At 38.9% G+C, this 25,193-nt stretch overlaps 1 protein-coding gene across 7 annotated transcripts in view; it reads left to right on the top strand.

Moving 5' to 3' along the window:
* Positions 1–25,193, top strand: part of gabrg3 (gamma-aminobutyric acid type A receptor subunit gamma3) — an 84,591-nt gene that overhangs the window by 45,688 nt on the left and 13,710 nt on the right. For all 7 annotated transcript variants that reach the window (XR_003271337.1, XM_026160191.1, XM_026160185.1 and 4 more), the window contains 2 exons: positions 13,588–13,808; positions 18,825–18,907. Coding sequence is in view for 6 of the 7 variants with exons in the window: in XM_026160191.1 (XP_026015976.1) it covers positions 13,588–13,808; positions 18,825–18,907 (304 nt within the window). In the remaining variant the exon portion in view is untranslated. The remainder of the gene's footprint in view (positions 1–13,587; positions 13,809–18,824; positions 18,908–25,193) is intronic.

Raw genomic sequence — 25,193 nt, 5'->3', positions numbered from 1 at the left:
TGAATTAACTGTGATTAACCCAGACCTGATTACTGCCTGACCTGTCGAATAAAGAAAAAAAATCACTTAAACGGAGGTTGCCTGACAAAGTGAAGTAGGCTAAAAGATCTCAAAAAGCAACATGTCGTCCCGCAATCTAAAGAAACTGAATAACAGATCTTTGGAAAATCTTCTGTGACCTGATGAGAAAAAAGCTGAAGTTTCTGGAAGGTTTGAGTCCCGTCATATCATACAAGTAACGGCAGCAGGAAAAGGAACATCAGAATTCCCCTCTCTACCAGAAAATAGTGAAGGAAAAGGTCCTAAAAAGAAAAGCAAAACAAAAAACGAATGAAGGTTGTGAAGTAGCCTGGATTTAAATCAGACTGAGATACTTTGGCGTGACCTTAAACAGGCTGTTCTGTCAGTGTTTTCTGTTTGGACTTTTGTCAGTATTTAGTTTACATGCATGTTTCCTGTTTTGTTGTGTTAGCCTTTTGTCTGTGTGCATTACGCCAAGTTCTACTTCCATTGTCTCATTAGTTCGATTTAGTTCAGCTGTGTTCTTACCCGTTTCTAATCATTCTCATCATCCAGTGTATTTAAGCCCTCGGTTTCTCTTAGTTCCTTGTCTCATCATTGTTGGTTCCGCGTGTGTTTCCAGTCCAGTCCAGTCATTCAGTTTAGTGCAATCTGTCATGTTCTGTTCATTCTGTCTTCATAATAAACACCGTCCACATCCTCAATCAGCCTGCGAATCCTGCATTTGGGTCCCCTCTTCTCTCTCTCCACACACCGACGTGACATGGTCATGCTAAAAAAAACCCTCCAGTGTAGCCGAATTAAAACAATTCTGCAAAGGCAAAATTCCTGCATGTGAAAGACTCGTTGCTAGATATCACAAATACTTGATTGCAGTTCTTGCTGCCAAGGGTTGCACAACACGTGCATGTTTCTTTTTTTCACAGACGAGTAGGCAGGCTTGGATAACCCACTTTTCCTTAATAAAATAACTGATTTTAAAAAAGAGATTTTGTATTCACTCGGGTTATCTTTGTCTAATATTAAAATCTGTTTAATGAGAAATTAGAGGGAAGGTTAATGCTTTTCAGAGTACTGTATTATATTATATATGCATATACACTAAAGAAAGGGGTTTTTTTTTATTAAAAGGTGATCATATTATTTCTGAAAAGAAAACAAGTGACTGTCGTGTCTTCTTTACCTCACTGTGCTGTATTAAGATATAATGAGCTCCTAACTGCTCTCCTGAGCCTGGTGGGTGGAAATCACCAAGCGGCGCTAATCAGTTGATGAAAAGTACAGTTAGAATTGCTTTTATCCCCCCGATGCCCACTACAGCAAGACTCAGCCATACCTCAAACAGAAACAAACTTTTATATTTAAAAAGTACAATTTCAATAATACCTCTGTGTTTTTCTACATGATCTAAATGCTGCTGAAATGAATTAAAGACAGCATGAGGAGAAAAGCTTTTGGGGCTTAAACTTTAAGAATTGAAGACTTAATATTACGGAAAAACCACTGGCAGCTTGTTACCAGGACTTTGTCCTATAATTATAAGCAGACTTCTTTTCCATAAGTTGTTTATTTTAAACTGTTGATTTGCTCCTCCAGTTTTTTTTTTGTCCAAGTAATGGTCTTTCCATTAGTGAAAACTTTGTCGGAGGTAAACTGTAAACTGACATGGTAATTTCCATGTGTTCCTAAGTGAAAGAGTCGATCAGACTGGACTTTTCAGGGCCATGTGTTTGATGCTCCCGAATTAGAATACCATACACCAATGTGTCATACACCTGGATCTCTCAAATGTTCCTCTTGTGCTGGTTTATGGTCATAATTTAGTGTATTTGCATGTCAGTCCCAAAGAAATGTGCTTCTTGTGTAAGGTATTTAATGCAATAAAATCAGCATTTTATGAAGTGCATAAATCAAGATTATGAGGGGTAGGGTCTTTACAATATAAAGCGCCTTGAGGCAACTGCTGCAATTTTGTGCTCTATAAATATTTCATAGTTTATTATACAAACTTCAGTACATTGTATTTTCAGACTCATGTTAAGAACAACCATCACACCACACCACATTAACCAGCAGCCAGAATTAGTTCAGTCAGATCATCTAAACATTATGCACTTGTAAATTCCCCTTTGGATTAGGGTTATCTTGTGATATATTTAATTAAAGTTGGGAAATTAACCACAACACAAGAGAAAACTAACAAGAAACCAAAGACCAATAACAGTGAACATGTAGACAAATGCAGGCGAGCACAGGCAGTACAACACTGCACAAAGAACCCAACAGAAAACACAGACCAGGACAGATCCCATGCCGAGTGTAAAACAATCAGGGTCATGTGGTTTAGAGAAAAGGTGTTGAAAAGGAAAGCATCTAAATGGGGACCGATTTCCAGTAAGCTGTTTAATTTGAAAATAGTGACCGTGAAGCACAGCAAGAAGGAGCTAATCAGAAAAAGCAAAGCTCTGAGACATGTTTTTGTTAGCAGTGAACAATATGCTTAATCAGAGAAGACCAAATCTTTGTAATCATAAAGTAGTTGTGTTAATACAGAACTTGCTGGGAATGCAGTGTCCAAGGAAGCCTCCTGTAAACAAGGAATTCCTGCCAAACAAAAGCCAACAATGCTTTTCTCACTGAGAGCTTCCCACTCACAAGCTGTTTGTTATACACTGGATGACCAGAGAAACACAGTATTTATGCCAGCTCATTTCCTGCTGCAGAAAGAAGCTGCTGGCAGAGCTCCTCCAACATCCCTGCTCGTGTGGTTTTCTTTAGCTCCCACCATAACATTAATTTGTAATGTCCCTGCAGTTTGCAGTCACTGTAACTGTTTGGCTCACACCTGCTAGAATACAAAATGACCTTGATCATTTCTCATCCATGGTGTAAAGAACAGTTTTGTAACTGATGGTTTAACAGTTACAAAGCGTCTAGTTGAACAAAGAGAATGTTGCATTTCTTATTTTTACTTTGTGGCTGAAGATTTGGGAAATTAAGCCATCAGCATGAGGATCAAATTATGAGGCTCTCGGTAACACAACATAGAACAGGTCTCTGGAATATTAATATTCTTCACGTGTGGTTCAGTTAGTATTTAATGAACTCAGAAATATCTTTTCTGTTTTTAGCAGTGTTCATAATTTTCATGATACCTGTGCGTACAAAGGATCCTCTTTGTCTTGCCTACTGTTAACAGAAGCAAATTTTCCTAGTAGGAAGGAAGGATTCAGTGTGTTTTTGGTTTGTTCTCTTGCAGGGCAGATTGTCTGATAAAATCTGCAAAACCTGAGGTATCAGTTTCAGTGATGCAGTTATGTGGGAGAGTCTGAGCACCTCTGGGGATGTCACAGTGTGTTGTTTTTGGGAGTTAATGTACAGCCACTGTATCAAAAGACAAATAATCCTTGGTTTTTTTTCTAATATATTTGTTCTTCACAGTTTATTTAAGTAATCTAAGAGTCAGCGACTACCTAGTAACCTTGCTTGGCAGTAGGGGTGGGCGATATAAACAATATACGATAGAAACGATATAAATTGGCCAACGATAGAGATTTTGACTATACCGCTCTATCGTGATAGCGCATGTTGATGATGTCATCAAGCTGCGCCTGTTTTGGTCGAAAGCATCGCAGCGCTACAACCATTATCATCTGCAAATTATGGCGGGCGACAGTCATAGCAAAGAGATGAAGCACTTTTGAAATGTGGGGAAAGCCAAAAACTGCGCTTCCTCCACTTCCGTAACATTGATTTATTAATGTTGAATTCTCTCGCAGCTGTTCTGTTCCCATGTTGTTGCAGTATATTAATGACTAACCTCGTATTGTGGATGAATAATCCCAGTTGTTCTCCTGACTGAAGTTTGGCCCGTGTATAGCATCCTGCTACGCGATTGCATTTGTCCCTAACCACCAGAATCCCTCACGTTAACTTTTATCGAGTGGAAAAAAATTTGGCGTTCATCCTCCAGCTTCACTGTGCTAATGTTATGCTAACATAGCTATGTCGCTAGCAATCACGTAGCACAACATTATATACCAGGTAGTCGAACTTCAGTAACCCTGCAAACGCCACTGCTGTTTAGTTTCCTGTCTTCATTTATGTTGGAAGTGGTAGCAGAGCTGTACGTTTTAATTAGTTTCAAAAATCTCTCAGTCAGAACATGGTATGAAATGTTTAGGTGGAAACTAGCAGGCTAACTTCCTGTTAACTTCTAACTCCGTTAAATCTAATAAATTCTGTTTTCATGGATGCATGGATGTTAAACTTAATGTTACACCTGCTAAAGCAGCAACGCTGATGATTTTATTAAAGATGAAAGAATTTAGACCGTTCGTTTGACTTTGGGACCTGAAGCGGACGGAGTTTTGGACCCAGATTACTCCGCGAAGCTCCTTACTACGGCAGCCGTAATACTCTGAGAATCCATCAAAACATTTTTTAACAGATTTCTGCACACCAAAATCGGTTTGAGGTCAGTAAGCACAACCAGAATTCATACATAAGGCACACTCGATTTTTGAGAAAATTAAAGGATTTTAAGTGTGCCTTATAGTGTGGAAAATACGTTATACAGAAGAAAAGAATATATCGCGATATATATCGTTACCGCATGTGCTTCAAATTATATTGCGATATGGATTTTAGGCCATATCGCCCAGCCCTACTTGGCAGGTATTTTCAGCTTCTGTTAGAGTTTTTCCAGGTCTCGTTCTGGCCCAGTGATGTGACTCTCTGTCCTTGACATTACTGTATTTCAGAAAGTGCCTTCCATCCATACTTTTAGTTTTTTTTTTTTCTCCCCTGAAAGAAACTTCAACTAACAGCACAAGAATCAAGGTTTGAGAAAACCTTTTATTGGCATATATTCAATTTCTTTAATGACCCTGAAGCCATTCAGACACACAGCATTGCTAACTTCATCAGTCTGCTACTCAGTCTTTTGTTAATATTCCTCATTCCGCTTTAACAGCTTTAGTAAAATATTCTTTTAGCACTAACAGTCATGATGTCTAACATGCATTCAAATTTGTGCAATGATAGAAGTTGTGTATAAAATAATGTCTCTCTCTCTCTCTACATAACTTCATCTGATTGGTCATAAGCAGAAGGTCTGAACAGCTCAGACATCTTCACACAGATTTGGCAGTAGAAAAAAAAAAGTTGAGCTGTCTGCAACCTGAGCTTTAGTCTCTTAGGAATTATTTGTTCATACAGTGACCTCATCATTGATCATTTGTGTGGTGTCAACAACTACCTTATTTAAGAGGAAGTAACAAAAATACTGGCAGCCACCATTGCTACTCAACAGAAAAGGTCAAAAAAAGCAGAACTGGTCCACCTTTTTCAAGTTTCAGGGACGAGTCACATGTTGGCAGGTTGTAGTTTCATGCAGGAATACCGGAGGAATGCATGCGCTGGGATGCGGTCTCAGAATTATCAGCTGTAGCTGGGCAGTTGATGAAATTAAAAATCTTAATTCATTACCAGTGTCACCTGTATCTGATAAGTTCTCTGCTAACTGGATATGCTGGCCATTATGATCAGTAATGTTCAGAGGACTTAAGGCTGTTGAGTGTTAGCAGAAGGTTTGAAATATATTTTTTTTAATTGGCTGAAGCAGACTAAAAGACAGAAACACCGGATAGCTTTTTTGTGGGCTGATAAAGTTAACTCAACTCTGAAACATGAATGATAATCAAAATAAACCACAACAACCATTGTTTGTGTGGTCTAGCGATCCATGCTAAAACCATCCTCAGTCCATTTACGTTCAGCAGACTCTTTCAGTGGGAGAAAAAAAACTGAGTGAGGCAGAAACAGGTTTACATACCACGTCAATGTGTTGAGGTTGACCCAAATGCAGATGAAGACACGGGAATGAACTTGTGATGTTTGCTGAAAACCTGATAAACAAAAGTCACATGAGAAACTACACTTCAAGTTAAAATGATGACAGAGACAGGGAACACGTCCAGAAAACACCACAAGAAATGGCAAAGATCTGGTGAAAACCAGATAACCCAGAACAGTATGCGCAGTCAGTTTTATCACATGCTTGTGATCACGCGTGCCCCGAATCTAAACTGAATCTAAGTGTGAATTATTTGGTTTTCAGCCTTCACCTACTGTATCTGTGCACTTTGAGCACTAGGCCCTACCACATGGATGATAAAGTTAGCCTCCTTCTTACATGTAACCTTTTGCTGCCTTTAATAAGTACAAGAAGAAAACCCTTAGCCGGGAAGGAGAGTGCCAAGATGACTCAAAGCAGAGGACAGATACAGTATGTACTTTGTGCCTTTTTCTGCATAATCATTAAGTGCCAGCTTCACACTGCAGGGCTGAAGCTGTACACTTTGCCCTAGTTTATCGTTCTTGGTGCAGTGACCCACGCTGAACTTACGAATTGGAAATTAACAATACAACTCTAAAAGGCTACAGATTTTAGCAGGACGATGTTTAGTCAGGCAGGTAATTGCTAGGTAGTTGAAAACAAGGATGTGGCAAGAATGAAAGATACAGCTATTTGTGATTTTCAGAAGAAATACTTGTTCTGAAAGTGCTTCAGTTCAGTTCATGTGAAGTAAAATATAGACTTTATAATCCTTGAAGAACTTGAAGTTGGGCACCAATAGTGCAACCACAATCTTTGGAATAAAGTCGATGAATACCCAAGGGTGAAAATGCAGTTTGCTCTCATTTTTCTTTTATTCTATCCATTATTCTATATTTTCAATTCTATATTCATATGTTGGCACATATCAGCATGCCAGCTCTACTGCTGCCTTTTAATGTCCAGTTAAAAGTCAAGTCTTGTTCACCTTTTCTGAGAAACTCCCATAATAAGGCCTGACCTCAAACTTTTGATAATAGTATACAAAGAAGCAAGATTTATGTATTCATCTAATGTTACCTAAGTTGCCCTATTTTATTTGAAACACGGTCTACACACAAAAGCTAACCAGCTGAACAGAAATGCCAGTTGGGTGTTGATTAAATTAACTGCTCTCTTACGGCTCAGTCAACCGTGTTTATCGATGATTGGGGTTTTTTTTTGCTATTCACACCCTCAACCACTTCTAACTGTAAGGTGATTGCACAGGCCACCTGGTGGAAGACCCCAAACAGCCAAGTTCTGATCACACACAGTCACTGTCAGTCAGATTAGTAGAGGTTTGCAAATAATTGCCATCTAAATTGTAAATGCAGTCAATCGATCTGAGTCAGTCTGCACCAATGAGCACAACTCGTCTGTGTCCAGTCTTTTTGCAGTAGGGGATTCAGCTCATCTGGTTGCCAACTGGTTGTATTCTTGTCATACTTCTGTTTAGATTTGAGACTACCAAGCAGATATCCCATTTTGTAGTTAAATCACCATCCTGCAGCAAATGCGTCACTAATAGTGGAGGAATTTCAGTTTCAGATCCACAAGGTTCTGGCTGCACTCTGAGTGTAAGTATTTACCATGAATTCCTATGTCAGGGTTTGAATGGAAGGTCCCAAATTCAGACTCAGTTGGGCAGGATAAAGAAAAACTTAACGTAAAGTCCAAAAACCAAAATGCATTCCTCAAGGGGAAGCAGAGAAGCAAAGGAAAATCCTGTTTTAGCCTCCCTTCACTTTAAGTTTTAGGTATCATTTTAAAATTTTAGTTCTAACCTTTAGGGCCCTACATGGTCAAGCTCCCCAGTATTTATCTGACCTGCTGAAACCACATTCATCATCTCGAGCTTTAAGGTCATAAGATCAGAGACTGCTGGTGGTACCACACACTCGTTTTAAAACTCATGGTGATCGGGCCTTTCTGGCAGTGGCACCACGGTTGTGGAATTCTCTTCCACTGTCTCTACGCTGCACGGACTCCATTGATTCTTTTAAAAAACAGCTGAAGACATTTTTATTTAAAAAGAAAAAGCATTTGATTAATTTCCTCTTATGGTGTTTTTATTGTTTTGCATTGCTGTTTTATTTACTGTTACATTGTTTTATATTTCCATTTCTTGTGTTGTAAAGCACTTTGTGATTTTTATCTGTGAAAAGCACTATATAAATATAATTTACTCACTTTACTTACATTTTTATTTACAATTTACAGTGTCCCACGGTTTTGGAATTGAGTTGTAACCACAAATTATAATATATCAAACAACTCGTGTGTGCGTGTCTTACTGCAGAGCTTATAGATGCATAATTCCATGCAGGGGTCAAAGAGGCAATTTTAATGTTTTATATTTCAAGTATTCCTCTGCATAGGCAGAATGTGGTGATTAGGCATATCCCACCCATTTGAGGCGACACAGTGCAGAACAAGGTTATTCTATAAATTGCTTTGCATCTAAAAAAGTCATTAACAAAGATGTATTTACATAAGAAGACAGGAAGGTTAGTGGAAGATGGCCCTGAACAGCTGAACCACTGCAGGCGGTTCAGAGCAGAGGTGTCATCCTGCCTCACATTTCAGCTGTACATTCATTCCTGAGCCATTATTCAGCCCGGTGGCTGTCTCATTTGCATTCTGGCCACTTTAAACAACGGGTAAACTGTGGCAGAATAATTCCTCGACATTAAGCCATGTGCATGTTTTCAATAAGGAGTAATATTCCCATTTGTCCACATGATTTAAAAGCTGATGAGGAATTATTCCATTATGAGAGTAAATGTGGTCAGCGTGACCTAACTTAACTTCTGTCAGACAGGACAGAATGAGAAATGATGGGATAATATTTAGCTTTCTCCACAGTGTATTTAAAAAAGTAAATTTACACTGGTGCCTCATATGAACCTACACTTATTTTGTCAAGCATTTTCCATGTCTACATGTCAAAACTGCAAATGAACAGAATACCCTTATTATCTTCAATTACCAAAAACCTCTATAAAAACCTCATGTTTGCACTTCTGCACATGCTTTTAAATAGCTTGTAGCTTGCACTTTTTACATTTAGAATATAGTAACCTTTTTAAACACAATTAATCACATTTTTGGAGAACAACAAAAGGACTTTTGTGAAAAATTAGTAGTTTTTGATGTTTGTCAGTGTTTCTAAGGGAGAACAATTTTCAAAAGCCAAACAACACAAAAGCTTAAGAGTTAGGTACTCACCATCATCTGTGATAACTCTTATACACTGAATGAAAAAAACCAAAACATTGCATAATGTTATGGCCCGTCTAGGGGTGGCCAGACCATAACATAAGGGTGATCCATCCCTGTATGACCCCAAGCAGCACATCACACAACGAGTACAATTTTGATGGTGATTTATTTAGAGTGAGTGAATTTTAACAAAGCAAAAGGAACGGACTATAGCTTTGGGGTGGACCTAACGCCAAAACAACAAACAAAAGGGAGCCTATCTAAAGGATGTACCAAACTTATCTATGAAAAGAATCAAACCAAATGACAATGACTTATCTCCCCAACTAACAAAAACATGAGAAAAAGGTCATCAAATAAAAAGGCAGTCCACCCCTACATGCTCCTGTATAAAGAAACAGCGGTCGGTTAAGGTGAGCTGAGGATGAATGACTGGCAGTCCATGGCGGTGTCATCATATACGTTGTCTCCAGGTAGTTAGCCAATCCGTACATGTTTTCTTGTCCGCCCCCTGTATGCACCAATCACGGAGAGGCACCTGCACACTCAAATTTGCATATCAGCCAACATTACGACAGCAGTTGTAACCAGTGTTGGTCAAGTTACTTGAAAAAAGTAATCAGTAACTAATTACTGATTACTTCCCCCAAAAAGTAATCTTGTTACTTTACTGGTTACTTATTTTCAAAGGTAATTAATTACTTAGTTACTTAGTTACTTTTTAAAAAACATAATTTACAACCTGAATAGGTGATAAAGCGATAGATCTTTCAGCCCAATTCTACTTTTTCTGCATAATCCATCATACAAAAAGTAATCAAATGGAAAAGTCTCTTTTTTTTTTAAACTTGTTTTATCAGTTTTAATCTTTTAACTTTATGCATCAAGCAAAAATTAAATTATATGCACCATTCTCTGACTTGAAGAAATTAGTTTAACATCCATCCATCCGCTTATCCTTTTCAGGGTCGCTGGAGCCTATCCCAGCTGTCATAGAGCGAGAGGCGGGGTACACCCTGGACAGGTCGCCAGTCTGTCGCAGGGCCAACACACAGGGACAGACAACCATTCGCACTCACATTCATACCTAGTGACAATTTGGATTATCCAATTAACCTATCCCCACAAGCTGCATGTCTTTGGATGGTGGGAGGAAGCCGGAGTACCCGGAGGGAACCCACGCAAACACGGGGAGAACATGCAAATTCCACACAGAAAGACCCCAGCCTTTCTGATGCTGGAATTGAACTCAGGACCTTCTTGCTGTGCGGCAACAGTGCTAACCACCGTGCCACCGTGCTGCCCTATTAGTTTAACATTTTCTCTGGAACTCGAATGCCACAAGCTGTCGGGACAGTTCACAATTGGTCAAAGTTTGTCCAATTTGAAGTCGGCCGGCACAAAAGAACTACATGCTCCCCCACTCCCCAAAAACTGAAATTTAATGGTTTACTCACACACAATGAGGGGAGTTGGGGTCTTTCCACAGGTGCTCAAGCCTGGTCGCAGAGATTTGGTCCCATTTAGCCACAGAAGCAATAACGAGGTCCAACTCTTCCAGTTTATTGATAACACCTGGCTCACAGGTGACATTGCAGTTAATCATAATAGTGTTAAATGGGATGAAGGTCACACCAAATTGGGAAAATCATTATTTTCATGCCTCTGTCTTTTTGTAGAGAGACATTGCCATATCGAAATGAGGTGGGCCATTTCCCAAACTGCCAACACAAAGCTGGAAACGCTGTTTTATTCTTTTTTTCTTACTGGACAGCAAATCAAAACCTTGCTGGTTAAAGTGAAAGATGAACATCTTTTATTCTGTACTTTATATTGAATGAAATGATCATGTGGAGTCCATTTGTAATGCACATCAGCACCTTTAAATTTAACATGAGTATGTACAGTATCTCTACATAAGCAATCTTAATATAGCTGCTCCTCTGAGGCATTTGAGGTGAAAGACCCATTTTCTTCACAGTAACACCTGCTGTAATGACTGGAAGCAGCTGCAAGCAGCAGGGAGGGGAAGTGTGATCGATACTCCTTCAGAATAGTTAAAATTACCTCTAATGTGAAATTATACAACACACTCAAAGCTAGAATTGCTGATGGGTAAGGGTTACGTCTCTCCCTCCACCTGCAGCTGACTGTTTCCAGATGTGATTCAGCTCATATTAAGTTTCATTGTTTGATCTGCAGCTCTGTTCTTTCACTGGTCATTAAGTGCTGGATATTATTTACATTTTTTTCCCCTGAGCACCACACAATTAAAGGTCATGAGTACCCAGTGGTTCTCTTGATTATGGACTTCCTTCTAATTGGTGAGCTATTCAAACTGGTGCAGAGACTGGGTAAAAGGTCAAATGCATCTCCGGCGGTGGCAGCAGAATAAAAAGATGTAGGTTGCTGGAGGAGGGCAGGCTATCATTAATTTCATTATGCTTCACTTCTTTGTCTGTATTGTTACCAGAGGACTGTAAGAACTCAGCTGTTGCTGAGGAGGATTTTAGCTTGGCATATCGCAGATCGCACTAGCACAACTCATCATTGCTCATCTACATGATTTATATGTTTTCTTGTCACAACACGGATAGTTACTGTATCTTTTGAATAACAGTCAATTGTTAGCTTGATTAAATTGCATCCTATGTGCAATTAATGTAATAGTGATGTGGTTCTTTAATCACGTTGTGTCTTAAATAACTTTTTGTTTTAGTTTTATTTTCTTAGGTTTTAAAAAGTACTGAGTGAATGTCTAAGCATCATCTGCAGACCAAGAAAACCTCCAACTCCATGAGTGCTGCTACCATAGAGTGCAGGATTTCAGCGTACTGAGTGAAGTCGTGCTTGCTTATAAGAGCAACACTGGGCCGAACTGTACATTGAGAACATATATTTACTCATGAGAAATGCAGGAGGCTTTTCACTGCCACTTTACACCTTCAGGTGCTAAAACCACCACAAATACCAGGAAGTGTCATAACAGTATATTTGTTTGGTTTTAAATCCTGAAAAAAAAAGACTTTATATCAACAGCATCATCAGCTCTTCGGTGGTATGCTACTGGATTCATTTTCAAATTTTCCTCCCTGCTTAAATGGAAGACTGTAACCTGCATATAAGCTTTTTGATAATAACTCTTGGCAGAGTTAGTAAGTAGTTTTAAAATTAGGAGAGAATTTAAAAACCTACATGAGATAAGATTCAGATAATGTATTTGAGAGTTAGATAAGAAGTAGAGTGAGTCAAGACTAAAAATGTAAATAAGTGAGAGAATGTCAGAGGTTCAGTTTTCACTTTACCATGAAAATTCGAAAATAATTTGACTAAGAAGAAATAATGGCTACAAAATGATCGTGGTATCAAATGTAGGTAAAAGGAGACCTGTGATTTGCTCTAACCTGTACTGAGCAGCCACCTATTGCACTTGGTGATATGGAGCCTTGACAATTTACCCAGAATGCACTTTTTGTACTTTTCTCCAGTAAAATATTAGAAAACAGTCAGTTTCAAATGCATTTTTCATGCCTAATTTTTTTTTTTTTCATGTGGATATCACCTTATGAAACTCTCAGGGTAAAAAAAAAAATGCAGAAAAATGTGTGAATGTGAGTTTGAATGGTGGGCTGTCTCTCCGTGTTAGCCCTGACATAGACTGGGAACCTGTCCAGAGTCTACCCCACCTTTTGCTCAATGGCAGCTGGAATACGCTCCAGCCACCCTGCGACCCTGAATTGGATGGATGGATGGACAGACAGTCATGGACGGGTTTTTGTAGTTTAAAATGAATGCCATTCAATTGTTCTTCTTTTAAAGACTTCACAGAGTCAGCTAAATGGAGCTGAAGTGGTAAATTGTTCTTGAGTCTTGATGCTGCAGATGAAGAGCTCTGTCCATCCTACTCTTCAGGCTTGAATGAAGGACAACTAATAGAGTATATAGTATTTTAATGAATACAGTGAGCAGCAGTGTGTTTAACAATATGATTTTTTTTTTTTTTTTTTTACATTTCACAGGTCTGCTGGTTAACACAGGCGTGCCATCGGTCTGTCCATCAGCTGTCTCATTCTCATTTACATATTTCACATTAATTGTAGTAAATTACCATTTTATTCAAAAAAATACAAATTGATAAAAAATAATGTAGCCTTTGAAAGGTCAGACCAATGATGGAATAAGCATCACTGGTCACATATGGCCAAGTGAATACATAAAATGATAGACGCTGACCCCGGTGAAAATGACACATGATTGATGGTATAGACTCATGTGTTTCTGACACACACAATACTCCTATAAAGAGTCATTCACAAACAGAAATTCAATAATCCTGGTTAGCAGGTGACATCGCTCCTGTTTTCTTCCCATAGCCACAGAACAGCATTAGTATTTTATTTTTTAATAGTTTGGATTATAATATGGCAAAAAAAATGATGCGTTGTTTGGTTTTGTTTTTCTAGGAATATCAAATTGACATCATCTTTGCCCAGACGTGGACCGACAGTCGCCTCAGATACAACAGCACAATGAAAATACTGACTCTGAACAGCAACATGGTTGGACTTATTTGGCTACCTGACACCATCTTCAGAAACTCCAAGACTGCAGATTCCCACTGGATTACAATGCCTAACCAGCTGCTCAGGATATGGAACGATGGGAAGATACTTTATACCTTAAGGTAAAGACAGAACTCAACACAGACATCTGTTCATGTTTTACTGTAATACAACACAGTCAGAAGATATGCAGAATTGTCCCTCAGCGTACCCGGACAAATATGGAGACACAGTCAGAGAGTGTAAGGAACCCTTTAATCCTGCGAATTGACCTGACCCCCAAAGTCCAGTTCAGTGTCCAGACATACCATGCCCTAAAAATCTAGTGCGATCACTAACCACAGACGCTTCTTCACTTGCAAATGCCTCTGTGAAACTCATGCCCCAGTTACATGCATTCAAAGATGAACCTCCCTGTACTTAATCCATACATTCTTCAGTTAATTTTTGTAGCCGCTTATTAAACTTGGGGGTGGAGCATATCCCAGCTGTCCAGATGGGGTACATCCCAGACAGGTTGCCACTTTGCTACAGTGTGTCTACATAAATAGCTCAGGAGGGTAGATCATCTACTAATCGAAAGGTTAGTGGTTTGATGCTCCAATCTGCATGCCAAAGTATCCTTGGGCAGGATAGTGTACCCCAAGTTGCTTTCTGTTATGTGAGTGTTAGCTAGAAAGCACTTTGGTGTAGAAACAAGTGCTTCAATGAATGTGTGTGAATGGGTGATTGAGGCATGTTCTGTTCAGCACTTTGAGTACTCAAGCAGAGTAGAAAAGGACTGTATAAAGCTCAGTCCATTTAGCCCATGCAGGCACAGGGAGAACATGCAAACTCCACACCCAGCCAATTATTAGGCTGCTGCGAGGTGGTGGTACCAACTGCCACCTTTTGAAGTTTTGAACTGAAAACTTTGAAAGGTATTTAGACCGTTACTGCTGGACTTTGTAGAGCAGTTGAAGCATTGAGTCAAAGTGTTCAGGTGCATTTTAAGTCTGGGCTTTTTGCTGGGCAACTCCAGGACAGAGATTCTCATTCTTTTGTGTTCTTTTGCCTCTATGCTTCTCAGCATGGCTTAATTGTATATGCATAAACTTGTATATCCACTAAGTATGCATGAGGTGCCATAAATAGCATATGGCATACCCACATTCTTACGTCTGTCCCCATATTTGCTTATTTCTTAGTTCTGTTTGTTTTAATACTGGACACATAATCATAATTTGGCAATATAGTATTATGTACACAAATAGTTAAAGTATAACATAGTGAACATAGTATAACAATAGATTTATTTGTGCTTATAAATAAAATTTGAAATGTATGTTGTTTCATTCGGCCCCATTTAAGCTTCTGATACATGTGCTCTCTATAAGGGTCTTTGTATTCTCACTGTGCTCATTTATCCTGTAATTTGAGCCAGTTTCAGTGTTTTTAGGTGGGACTGATGTGCCACCAAATATCACTTCCCTCATTACAGGAAGAAATGCTGCAGTGTGGGCTTTATTCTTTCAGTTGTTAAGATAATGTTACTGTTCTTACTGCTAATTTTGCTTGAGTTAGCAGGAAGAGGCGTTAAGTGATCGGATGTTTCATCTTCAGTATGTGATGGCATTTTATTTTATTGCACAGCATGTAACAGCAATGCAAAACAAATGTCCTCTGTCTGCTTTTAACTCCTTGCAAGAACATAAAATTTTCCCCAGTCCAGAAAATTGCCTGCATAAAACCTGCACATTAATCCTCTGCGTAAACGTGGGATTTCTGTAACCCTGTGACATCATTCCTATGGTACATAGCATATCAACATTTTTTTCCATATGATTTTTGTAATTACTTTTCTGGATCTTGATGTTTTCTGTGCTGTGTCACCTTTGAGCCAGCAACATCCATTCATTTCATCTTGTAAGGAAATTTAGCGTCCTTATTTAATAATAAAATGAAGGCAGCACAATTGTCCAAACAGAGCAGTGCAAGAGCAATTAGCCTCTATCTTCAACTATTGTAAGTGCAAATTGGTTGCTTGAGATATAAGACCAATTTACAGAGGCATCTACCCTCGTACCCTCGAGCACTCTTTGTAATTGCAGCACTTCACATTTATAATAAAATGCTCCTTCGCTAATAAGCATCTCTCGACTGTCCTCGGTCTTTTTGTAGCCGCCCTTATGTTTGACATCTTCACATTTTTTAATTGACACTTTCTGTTGAGGCAACTGTATTGCCAAGTATTCCACACGTAGTGTCTTTAAAGGCTATCAGACTTTTTTTATTCACACAGAGTAGTAAATCCAACAAAGAAGTAGCAGCATTTCGGTGTCCAAGTCAAGCCATAAACAAAGATTGGTCCTCATGAAGCTTTATTCAGAAGCGTGCAAACTTTGAGGAGTAATATCCGCTGATGGCATGAGAGAAGGCTATGAAATGTCATTTGGTATTAATTGTGCACTGACTTGGCTGGAGTAAACAGAGATGACATTTTGTGATATCCATGCCTCTCCCACATGCATCGTATTGTCCCAGTTCCATGCCTTAATGAGGCTGAAAGATCATACCAGAGTCACTCTGCAAAGATCCTTCTCTCTGCTGTTCTTCGCTTTTTACCGTCTTTTTGTTAATGTGACACATGTAATCTACACGTACAGAGCATTCCTTTTATACTTCACTGTAACTAAATTGGGAAAGCCATTTTGGAATAATTAATATAATCCTTTAAGATTTTTTCTCCTTATTTTAATGGTTGATTACTCAGTCACATGGTTTGATGTGTGAACAGAACCAATTCCATTATGTAAAAAGAGGTCAAGGCATCCTCATCACTTCCTGTAGCCTCTTTTTTCAGTGAAATAAGAAATGCCATTTGCTCTTTTTGGTTTTGTCTTTTTTTTTATTATTATTATTTTAATTATATCTCAGTACAGCTTTACCCCTTTCTATTATTAATTATATTATTATTTTATGTCAAAGTGCATACAATCACATAGACCTGGGGAGAGGGATACAGCAACCTAAATGACTGTCTTTTGAGTTTTATAAATCCATTGAAGGACAATAAAGGCTGTCACAAGTGCACAGTCAGCCAGAGAAAGCCATGAAAACTGTATAAAACTATGCACATTCACCTTGTGTCACTAAAAAAGATCTAAGCCATCGGTCCCCTCTTGCTGTGTCCTGTCATGTGTGGCAGTGGGACATTTAGAACATGGAACATGGAGTAGAGTTAGATGGACTATTCTCAGAGAGATATCTCAGTCCTGAGCAGTTATTGTGCTACTGCCCATTAATCTGGAATGGGCAGTAACAGTGAGCAGTACAATGAGAAAGATTATTCATAAATGAAGAACATCCAAGGCAGTGGATGTCGCAGTAAATTCACTCCAAGGTCAGACCGTGAAATCCTCGGAAACTGGAGGAAAAAAAAGTGCTACATCTCAGACTCTACAGGCTTCGGTTAACACGTTAAATGTAAACGTTCATTACAGTACAATTCGAAAAAGACTGAACAAGTATGGTTTGTTTGAAAGGAGGCAGGAGAAGTCTCTTTTGTCTAAAAAGAACGTGGCACCACAGCAAGGTTTGGAAAAACTTCTGGCACAACGTCCTTTGGACAGAGGAGACCAAAACAGGGATGTCCTTCCAGAACACACAAACCAAAACAGCGCATTAGCACTGACACCTCGTACCAACTGTCAGCACGGTGGTGGAGGGCTGATGATAGGGGCTTGGTTTTATAATTTACATTTTAAAATTTGCCTCCACTAATACACAGTGACTGGTGAAAGGAATATAATGTTTCGTCTATTGTATCGGCTGTCTACCCTGAAACAGTGACCTTTGCCCCAAAGGTGAACAGACAAAATGACAGATTAACGAGTCCAGAGTGGCATCTTCAGATGTTATTCAGTCTCAGTTGCAATCACAGAATTTTCAAGTTTTTCATTGTAAAGTAACTTAAAGAATTAATGACTGAAATACGTCAGCGAGTTCAACAGCAAAACAGAGTTAGAGCTTCGCTTCCAGGATATGAAACGCATAAGTGAGATGTGGGCTAACCTGCTGACCGAAAATAAGAAACGGGCCAACAAGAGTTTACCCGCCAAGTACAAAGTCTTGCTAGGAGATTGAATACTTATTTCACTCAATGACATGCAAATTAATATGCAACTTTTATAATATTTGTTTTTGTTTGATTTTAGTTTTTTGTTTGTCTTTCAAACTAGAAGAGTCTGTTTGTTTCTTTGTAAGTGAGCAAACTTAGCGATTCAGCCCTGGATCAAATAATAATTTTGGCTATTCTAAATTTCAAATTTATATTACTGGGCTTAATCTGAAGCCAGCAATATGCAGGCAAAAGAGCAAATAAAATTAAAAAACACCCCCAAAACAAACAGTGCAATCAGACTCCCAGAGGCACAGGCTGAAGCAAGAGTTTAAGGAATGGACAACATTGACACAGAAGGAAAATCTGAAGATCTGTTTTAACAAAGCTGGAAAGCTTAACTGCAAAGAGTAACGAGGCATTCAGCTTGTATAGCTGAACAAGGTGGGCCAGAAACCTCATAGGAAACTAAACCAAACTGGAAGTAAAATCCAATAAAATACATAACATGAAGTGCTCTATATGCTTGAGTCTAAAAAGGATTTGAGCACATTTTTGAGATTTTGTAAATCATTAAATGAGTATGTGAAGAAACAAAATACTTTCTCTCTTCTTTCACTTTCTATCAAGTCAAAAAAAAAAACCCTCAGTATTAACATTATGTTACACAGATGTTTTGTTTCATGGCCAATGTTTTCTTTGGGTAGAAATGACCATGGAAGGGCATAAAGAAGCATTTTACAGGGGTTACAAAGGACAAGCTGAAACTGAAATGGAAGAGTAGCTTCTTTGCCCGAGTGTGCAGTAGCTTTGTGATTTAGACGTTTCTCACACTTGAAGCTGCATCACACTAGCTGATTATCATACTTGAATCCCTAATATGTAGCTGCGAGGACGCTTTTATAGCTAAATGATTGTTCCTCCTTTCACATTCCACCGATTCCATCGAGATCATACTTTGAAAACCTGAATATGAATTTACACCATCTGGAGCAAAGCAGAAGAGGTTCATTACAAGAAAATCTTGTTCTCTTTGCAGGTTGACCATAAACGCAGAGTGCCAGCTGCAGCTGCACAACTTTCCAATGGATGAACATTCATGTCCGCTCATCTTCTCCAGCTGTGAGTACGCTGTGTTCAGTGCAGTGTTCATCTTCTCCTGTATCTTCCATGTTTATGAGAAGTACAGGATGTATTTTACTCCTCTGCATTTTCAAATTATGTGCATTGTTTCACCATGAGCAGAGCTATACGGGTCACACAGGATCCATATGATCCTGCTTTGTATACTGGGATATATTAACATGTGTTAATACATATATTGAACAAACACGGAGAACAATTAAGACCAAAAATGACCTAGGTATAACAAAGACTTTTACATGTCTGCATCCAGTGGCCTATTGCGTTAAATCTTCCTGTACATATCATGTTTCCAAAAAGCAGTTGTTCTGTTCAGTTAGTAGTTTTGTTTTGGGCATTTATTTCTTACAGTTAATGTAAAGGATGTAGTATACTTCAAGGAAGAACCATAAAACCACCAAACGATTAGTTTGGTAGTTCGAACCTTGGCAGCTCCAGTCTATATGCCAAAGTATCGTTGGGTAAGAAACTGAATTCAATGATGTTTTCATTGAATTGTGAGTATTAGATAAAAAGCACTTAGGTGTAGGAAAAAGAGCTTGTGTGGATGGGTAAGTGAGGCAAGTTGTATAAAGTGTTTTGAGAGGCATTATATAAGAACCAGAATGTGGGAACATTCCTGACTCTACAAAGGCTTTAAAACTTTGGCAGAGCAGATGCGTTCGTCCACCTGGAAAAACTGTATTAACTGATTACTCTATGTGTGTGAAAGAGATTATGAAGACCCATGTCACATGTCCCAGAATTGTTGTGCTGTTGTCCAAATGGTTACCACAACTCTTTAATTTAATTAGGTATTTCTGAGAGGCAGCAGGTTTTATCCTCCGCTTTTCATTTCAGTGTGGTTATAAGTAGTCATGGCAACATTTGAGCAACATCTCTTTGGGTAAGCTCATACAGAAGTGCCTGGACATTTTAAAGAAAATAAGCATGCCATAAAGCAGGGGTCAGCAACCTTTAACACTCAAAGAGCCATTTGCACCTGGTTTCCACGCAAAAGAAAACACTGTGAGCCGCAAATACTTTTTGACATCTAAAATCAAGATAACACTGTATATATTGTTTTTTATCTTTATGCTTTGTGTGAACAACTAAGGTGTGTTGCTTATGAAATCCATGAAGTGCTACAGAGAAAATTACATTTTATTTATGTAATTAACACATTTTGAACTCTTAAAGAAATATAACAAAAGGAAAGACACCCAGCTGAACTAAAACGATCCATGTAGCAAATAAAAACTGTTGTGAGCCGCCACCCTTATATCGCCTTTGGGCTTTTGGAGCCTTGAGCTGGCTTTTAAAAAATAATTGGAAAAAAAGCACTCTTCTGCTGAAAAAAGAAAAATAGATATTTGCAAAATTCTGCCTAAATATGTATTTTACCTGGTTAATGTGTGTGGCGGGGCGTGGTCTAGGAGGACGTACCTGAGCGGCACCCGCAATCACGTCTTTTATGATGTTTTGGGCCTTTTTAAAACAGTGGGCGTTGTGTAGAACTTCCAGTGTGGGGAGAGGGCAGCCAGTGATCTTTTGGGCGGTGTTAATGATCCCTTGGAGTGCTTTCCTCTGAGCCCCTGTACAGCTAGTGTACCAAATACATATGCAGTAAGTTAGAACACTCTCAATGGTGGCTCTGTAGAAGGACACCAGCAGTTTCTGTGTGATGTTATTCCTCCTGAGAATTCTCAGGAAGTACAGTCTCTGTTGGGCCTTTTTCAGCAGCTCGGAGGTGTTCACACTCCAGGAAAGGTTCTCCTCTATATTGACTCCCAGGAAACGGAAGCTTGCCACCCTTTCTACACAGTCCCCATTTATGAATAGTGGTTGGATCTCTGCCTTTTTCCTTCTATAATCTATTATGAGTTCTTTGGTTTTTGAAGTGTTGAGGAGGAGGTTATTGGCCTTACACCATGACGTCAGCTGCTCCACCTCGTCTCTGCACGTAGACTCGTCTCCCTTGGAAATGAGCCCCACCACTGTGGTGTCGTCTGCAAATTTCACAAAGATGTTGCTGTGGTGGCGAGGAGTGCAGTCGTGTGTGTGTAGAGAGAGTAGAGCAGTGGACTGAGCACACAGCCCTGGGGTGAGCCAGTGCTGAGACTCAGGGCTGAGGATGTGTGATGGCCAACTCTGACTCTCTGTCTACGGCCCGAGAGGAAGCTGTTGATCCACATTAGTTAAAGTTAAAAAAGATCTAAAATAAATAAAATACACTTCAGCTAAATACTTCTAATTTATTTTCCCCAAGCCACGCGGAGCCGCACTATACGGACTAAAGAGCCGTAGGTTGCCGACCCCTGCCATAAAGCATGGCAGGGCCAAAAATAACAGTTCATCCAAGATTCCATTTGAGGCTGGCTTAAAAGTGAGCAAGTCACCATACACAACAGTTTATGAACATAGCTAACCAGTGTTAGCTGATTATTTAGCATAATTTAGTAATTTCTGTCCTCAAAATACTAAAACCGATGCTTTGAAACTGGCAGCCAGAGGGGATGTCACAGTGGCTACATCTATATTTTATTACAGTCTGTGCTTGTGTGTTTTTTGGTGGCTTTTAAACATCTGTTACTTGTAGGAGATCACCCAGTACAGATGTTACGGTCTAGTTTTATACTTCTAGTCATTGGCCACTTGTTTTGTCCACAGGCCAAACTGAAGGATCTTTAAACATTACCGCTTTCACCAGACTAGCATGCCTCAGCTAACAATTACAGCTTCACAAGGATATCATCAGATGGAACAATGATATGATGCTGTGGATGTTTACATCGCAGTTTCCGTCTTGATTTCAGGCTCGCTCCTCACTTACCATCCAGTAAACCTGGCTCACAGTGAATGTAGAAACGTGTCTAACTTGAAGCTTGAGGTGTCTGTGATGTGTTATTTGCAGTGGACCTTCAGTGGCCTCTCAAATTAGAGGATTGAATTGGTGTGATGAGACCTTGCGCCCTGTGTTGCCTATTAGGGTTTAAAATATTCTCGCCGATCTGCCTCGACTGTGGACCCATCCTGCTGTGATCCAATAAACCCACTTTCTTACCAACTGACATTACGCTGGTTTCCATGACGATGTGTCAGTTTTAAGATTAGATTAAGTCAGATTTGCTTATTTTAAAAGCCATCATGCCTCTGGAGGATTAGAATAATCAACACGGCACATGATTCAATGCAGTGCACACAGATGAAGAGAGCAGGATATAGATTCTGTAGCTATTCAGCAAATGAGAAGCAGAAAACATGCAAGGGGTTTCCTCTGATGTCAAGTTTAATCCTAAACTTAAATGTAAACTTCACAGATGTTTTACGGAATGTTTTATAGTCTTTCAACTCGTTGTTCTGATTTTTGTTCAGACCCATCAGCAACCTTTTTTCCAAGCACTCAGGAGGCTGACTTCCTGCTCTTTACAGCCTGTGGAAACAGACAGCAGACACACAGTGAGGAAGTAAATAGTGAGCACAGGGAAGGGCAGGTGTAATACCTGTTGGCTGGAAACACAAACTTAACATAACTTTTGTCATAATATTTTGATGTACCTTCATATTTTTAGGGAGTTTGATAGCACCCCATCTAACATATTTTTTAGCTGCTCTTTGTAACTAAATTGTTCAGTAACATCAGGCTGTCATCATCCTTAATTTGAACTTTATGTACATCCATAAATCAGTGCTTTCTGGCTGAATTAAGGGTGATGGAGACAGTTTTTGAATTTAAGCTTTCTTACTATTTGTTTAAGCAAAAACAGCCCAGTGTATGTTTCTGTTACCCACCCATGTGAGGAGGAATACAGCTTATAACTTATTTTAAGCAGGTGTGGTTTACCCGTCTGTGTTATGAAAGTTACTTACTCTAAAGTAAGAAAGGTTAGAATGTGAAACTGTTCATTAATGTTAATGCATAAAGCTGAGCTAAAGACCTAAAGACCTTTTTGACCTGACTTTTATTAGAATTAATATTAATTCTGCTCACACTTTTTACCTTTTTTAAATTACTTATTGTACTTTTTAATCCTCTCAATTATTGTTCTTTTAATTTTTTTTATTTGTGTGTGTGTGTGTGTGTGTGTGTGTGTGTGTGTGTGTGTGTGTGTGTGTGTGTGTGTGTGTGTGTGTGTGTGTGTGTGTGTGTGCGCGACTATGCTAGGGGCTGTTTTGCATATGTTGTTCTGTAAAGTACTTTGAGCTGCAAAGCTGTATAAAGAGTACTATCTCATAGACACGTGCTGGATTGATTGAAGTTATGCATTCTTATCACACTAAAACTTTGTATCCAAAAATATTGTTTTCATATATTTTATTCATGTTTTGAATGTTTCTGGTTTGTGCAATATATCAACTATATATAATAGTTTTATTTTCATTAATTACTGAAATAAAGACCCTACACGATTACTGTAGGGTCTTGGTCTTACAATATAAAGCACCTTGAAAGAACTGTTGTTGTGATTTGGCATTATACAAATAAAACTGAATTGAATTTATTAGGTGAGAAAGTTATCAGAGAAAACTGCTCATCAACCTTAAAGTCACCATTAACTTCCTCCATTTGTTTAGTCTCACACTTTTTTCCTAAGAGTTTGTTTTATTGTCCTTTTTTAGTTGACTTCCAAAATCATGTCCATAAGGAGCTTACACATCTGGCGAATGTACTTATTAGAAACTAGTGTTCACTCTTATTCTGTTGTTATTCTGTTTTTGGTCATTGCCATGCTTTTAACCACTGCACTCTGTTTACCAGCTATTTGATAAATGTGTCTGTAGATCATTACTCTTCAAAAAAGAATTTATCACTCGGTTCTTCTGCATGTTTTTGTGAGAAATTAACATTTTGGAGGGAATATTGTAACTCCTGGTAATAAAAACTGTTTACTGAGGATATTACATGTTTTCAGATGAGTCCTTCATTTCCAGGTCATTACTGAGAGCTATCCAATTTCCTGCAGTTTTAAATGAGTAGTGTTATTGTATGATCCTGATAATCTCTTTTTCACTGGATTTCCTGCAGAAATGATCACGCAAAGCCACTGACCTATTTTTCTCCTTTGGGAACCTGTGAAACAGCCAGATGCTTCAGGTGCAGCTACTGTGGCTTCATTACAACAGAATTAAACAGAAAAAACAATACCAATGACAAACCTCATTCGTCATTGTCAGCTAATCAGCTTTATAGATCTGCACACTTGCAATTTTACACCAGAGCTCGGGGAAAAATCTATTGTAGAAGAGACTGAGATACCAGCTCCAATTGCAGCAGAGGCAAAAACCACAACACTGCACTTTCAGTCAGGAGCATGGGCTGTATATAGAAAAAATATACAATCTCTGGTAAGGAGCATGACACTTTTACAAATAGGAGTCCTCACTCCCATGTCAAATTTCTAGCATTTTAAAGACAAAATTCCCTCACTGATACTTTTAAATACTAATACTTTGATGGTTTTGTTTATTATTTTTAATAAAGTTCTTTTTCTTAAAGACCAAACCAATATTTTAACAGATTTCCAAAAAGGAATTCAAATAAATATTTCCATGTAAACCTGGAAATGATTCAGAAAATTTGGAGACATTGCTCTTGAACTGGTAACCACCACCAAAATGTCTCCAACCTGACCAAAAGAAGTAACTCTGCGTTCTTTAGGCACCTGTGTAAAGAGCAGCAGTTCTCTGCCTTGTCAATGTCAGAGGTCAGAGGAGAGATGGAGAAAGGCCAGATTGCTGGATTACAGCAGCATCCCACACTGGGTTACACTGCTGTCGGCTAAGAACAGGAAACTGAGCTTACAGTTTACATGGGTGCATTAAAAATTGGAAACATTTTGCTTGGTCTGATGAGTCTCGATTTCTTCTACTGTCAGTAGAGTCCGAATTTGGTGTAAACATCATGAAAGCATTCGCTCTACCTTGTGTCCAAGGTTCTGGCTGCTGCTCGTGTATCAACTGAGCATCATATAAACACACAGCCTGACTGACTATTGTTGCTGACCGTATCCATCCTTTTATGACCCCAGTGTACCATCTTCTGATGGCTGCTTCCAGCAAGATAACACACCGTGTTGCAAAGCTCAAATCATCTCAGACTGGTTTCTTGAACGTAGCAGTGACTGAATGACTGTACCCACACTCACAGCCTCCACAGTCATCACAGAAGATTCACATCATACACGTGCAGTCGACAAATCTGCAGCAACTGTGTGATGACAAGAGGGCCAACCCGCTACTAGCAAGGTGTACCGATTAACAGTGTTGGGAAGGTTAGTTTTAAAAT

This window comes from Astatotilapia calliptera, chromosome 23 (genome assembly GCF_900246225.1).
Source record: "Astatotilapia calliptera chromosome 23, fAstCal1.2, whole genome shotgun sequence".
Taxonomy (NCBI): domain Eukaryota; kingdom Metazoa; phylum Chordata; class Actinopteri; order Cichliformes; family Cichlidae; genus Astatotilapia; species Astatotilapia calliptera.
This window is presented reverse-complemented; position numbering and strand designations above follow the sequence as displayed.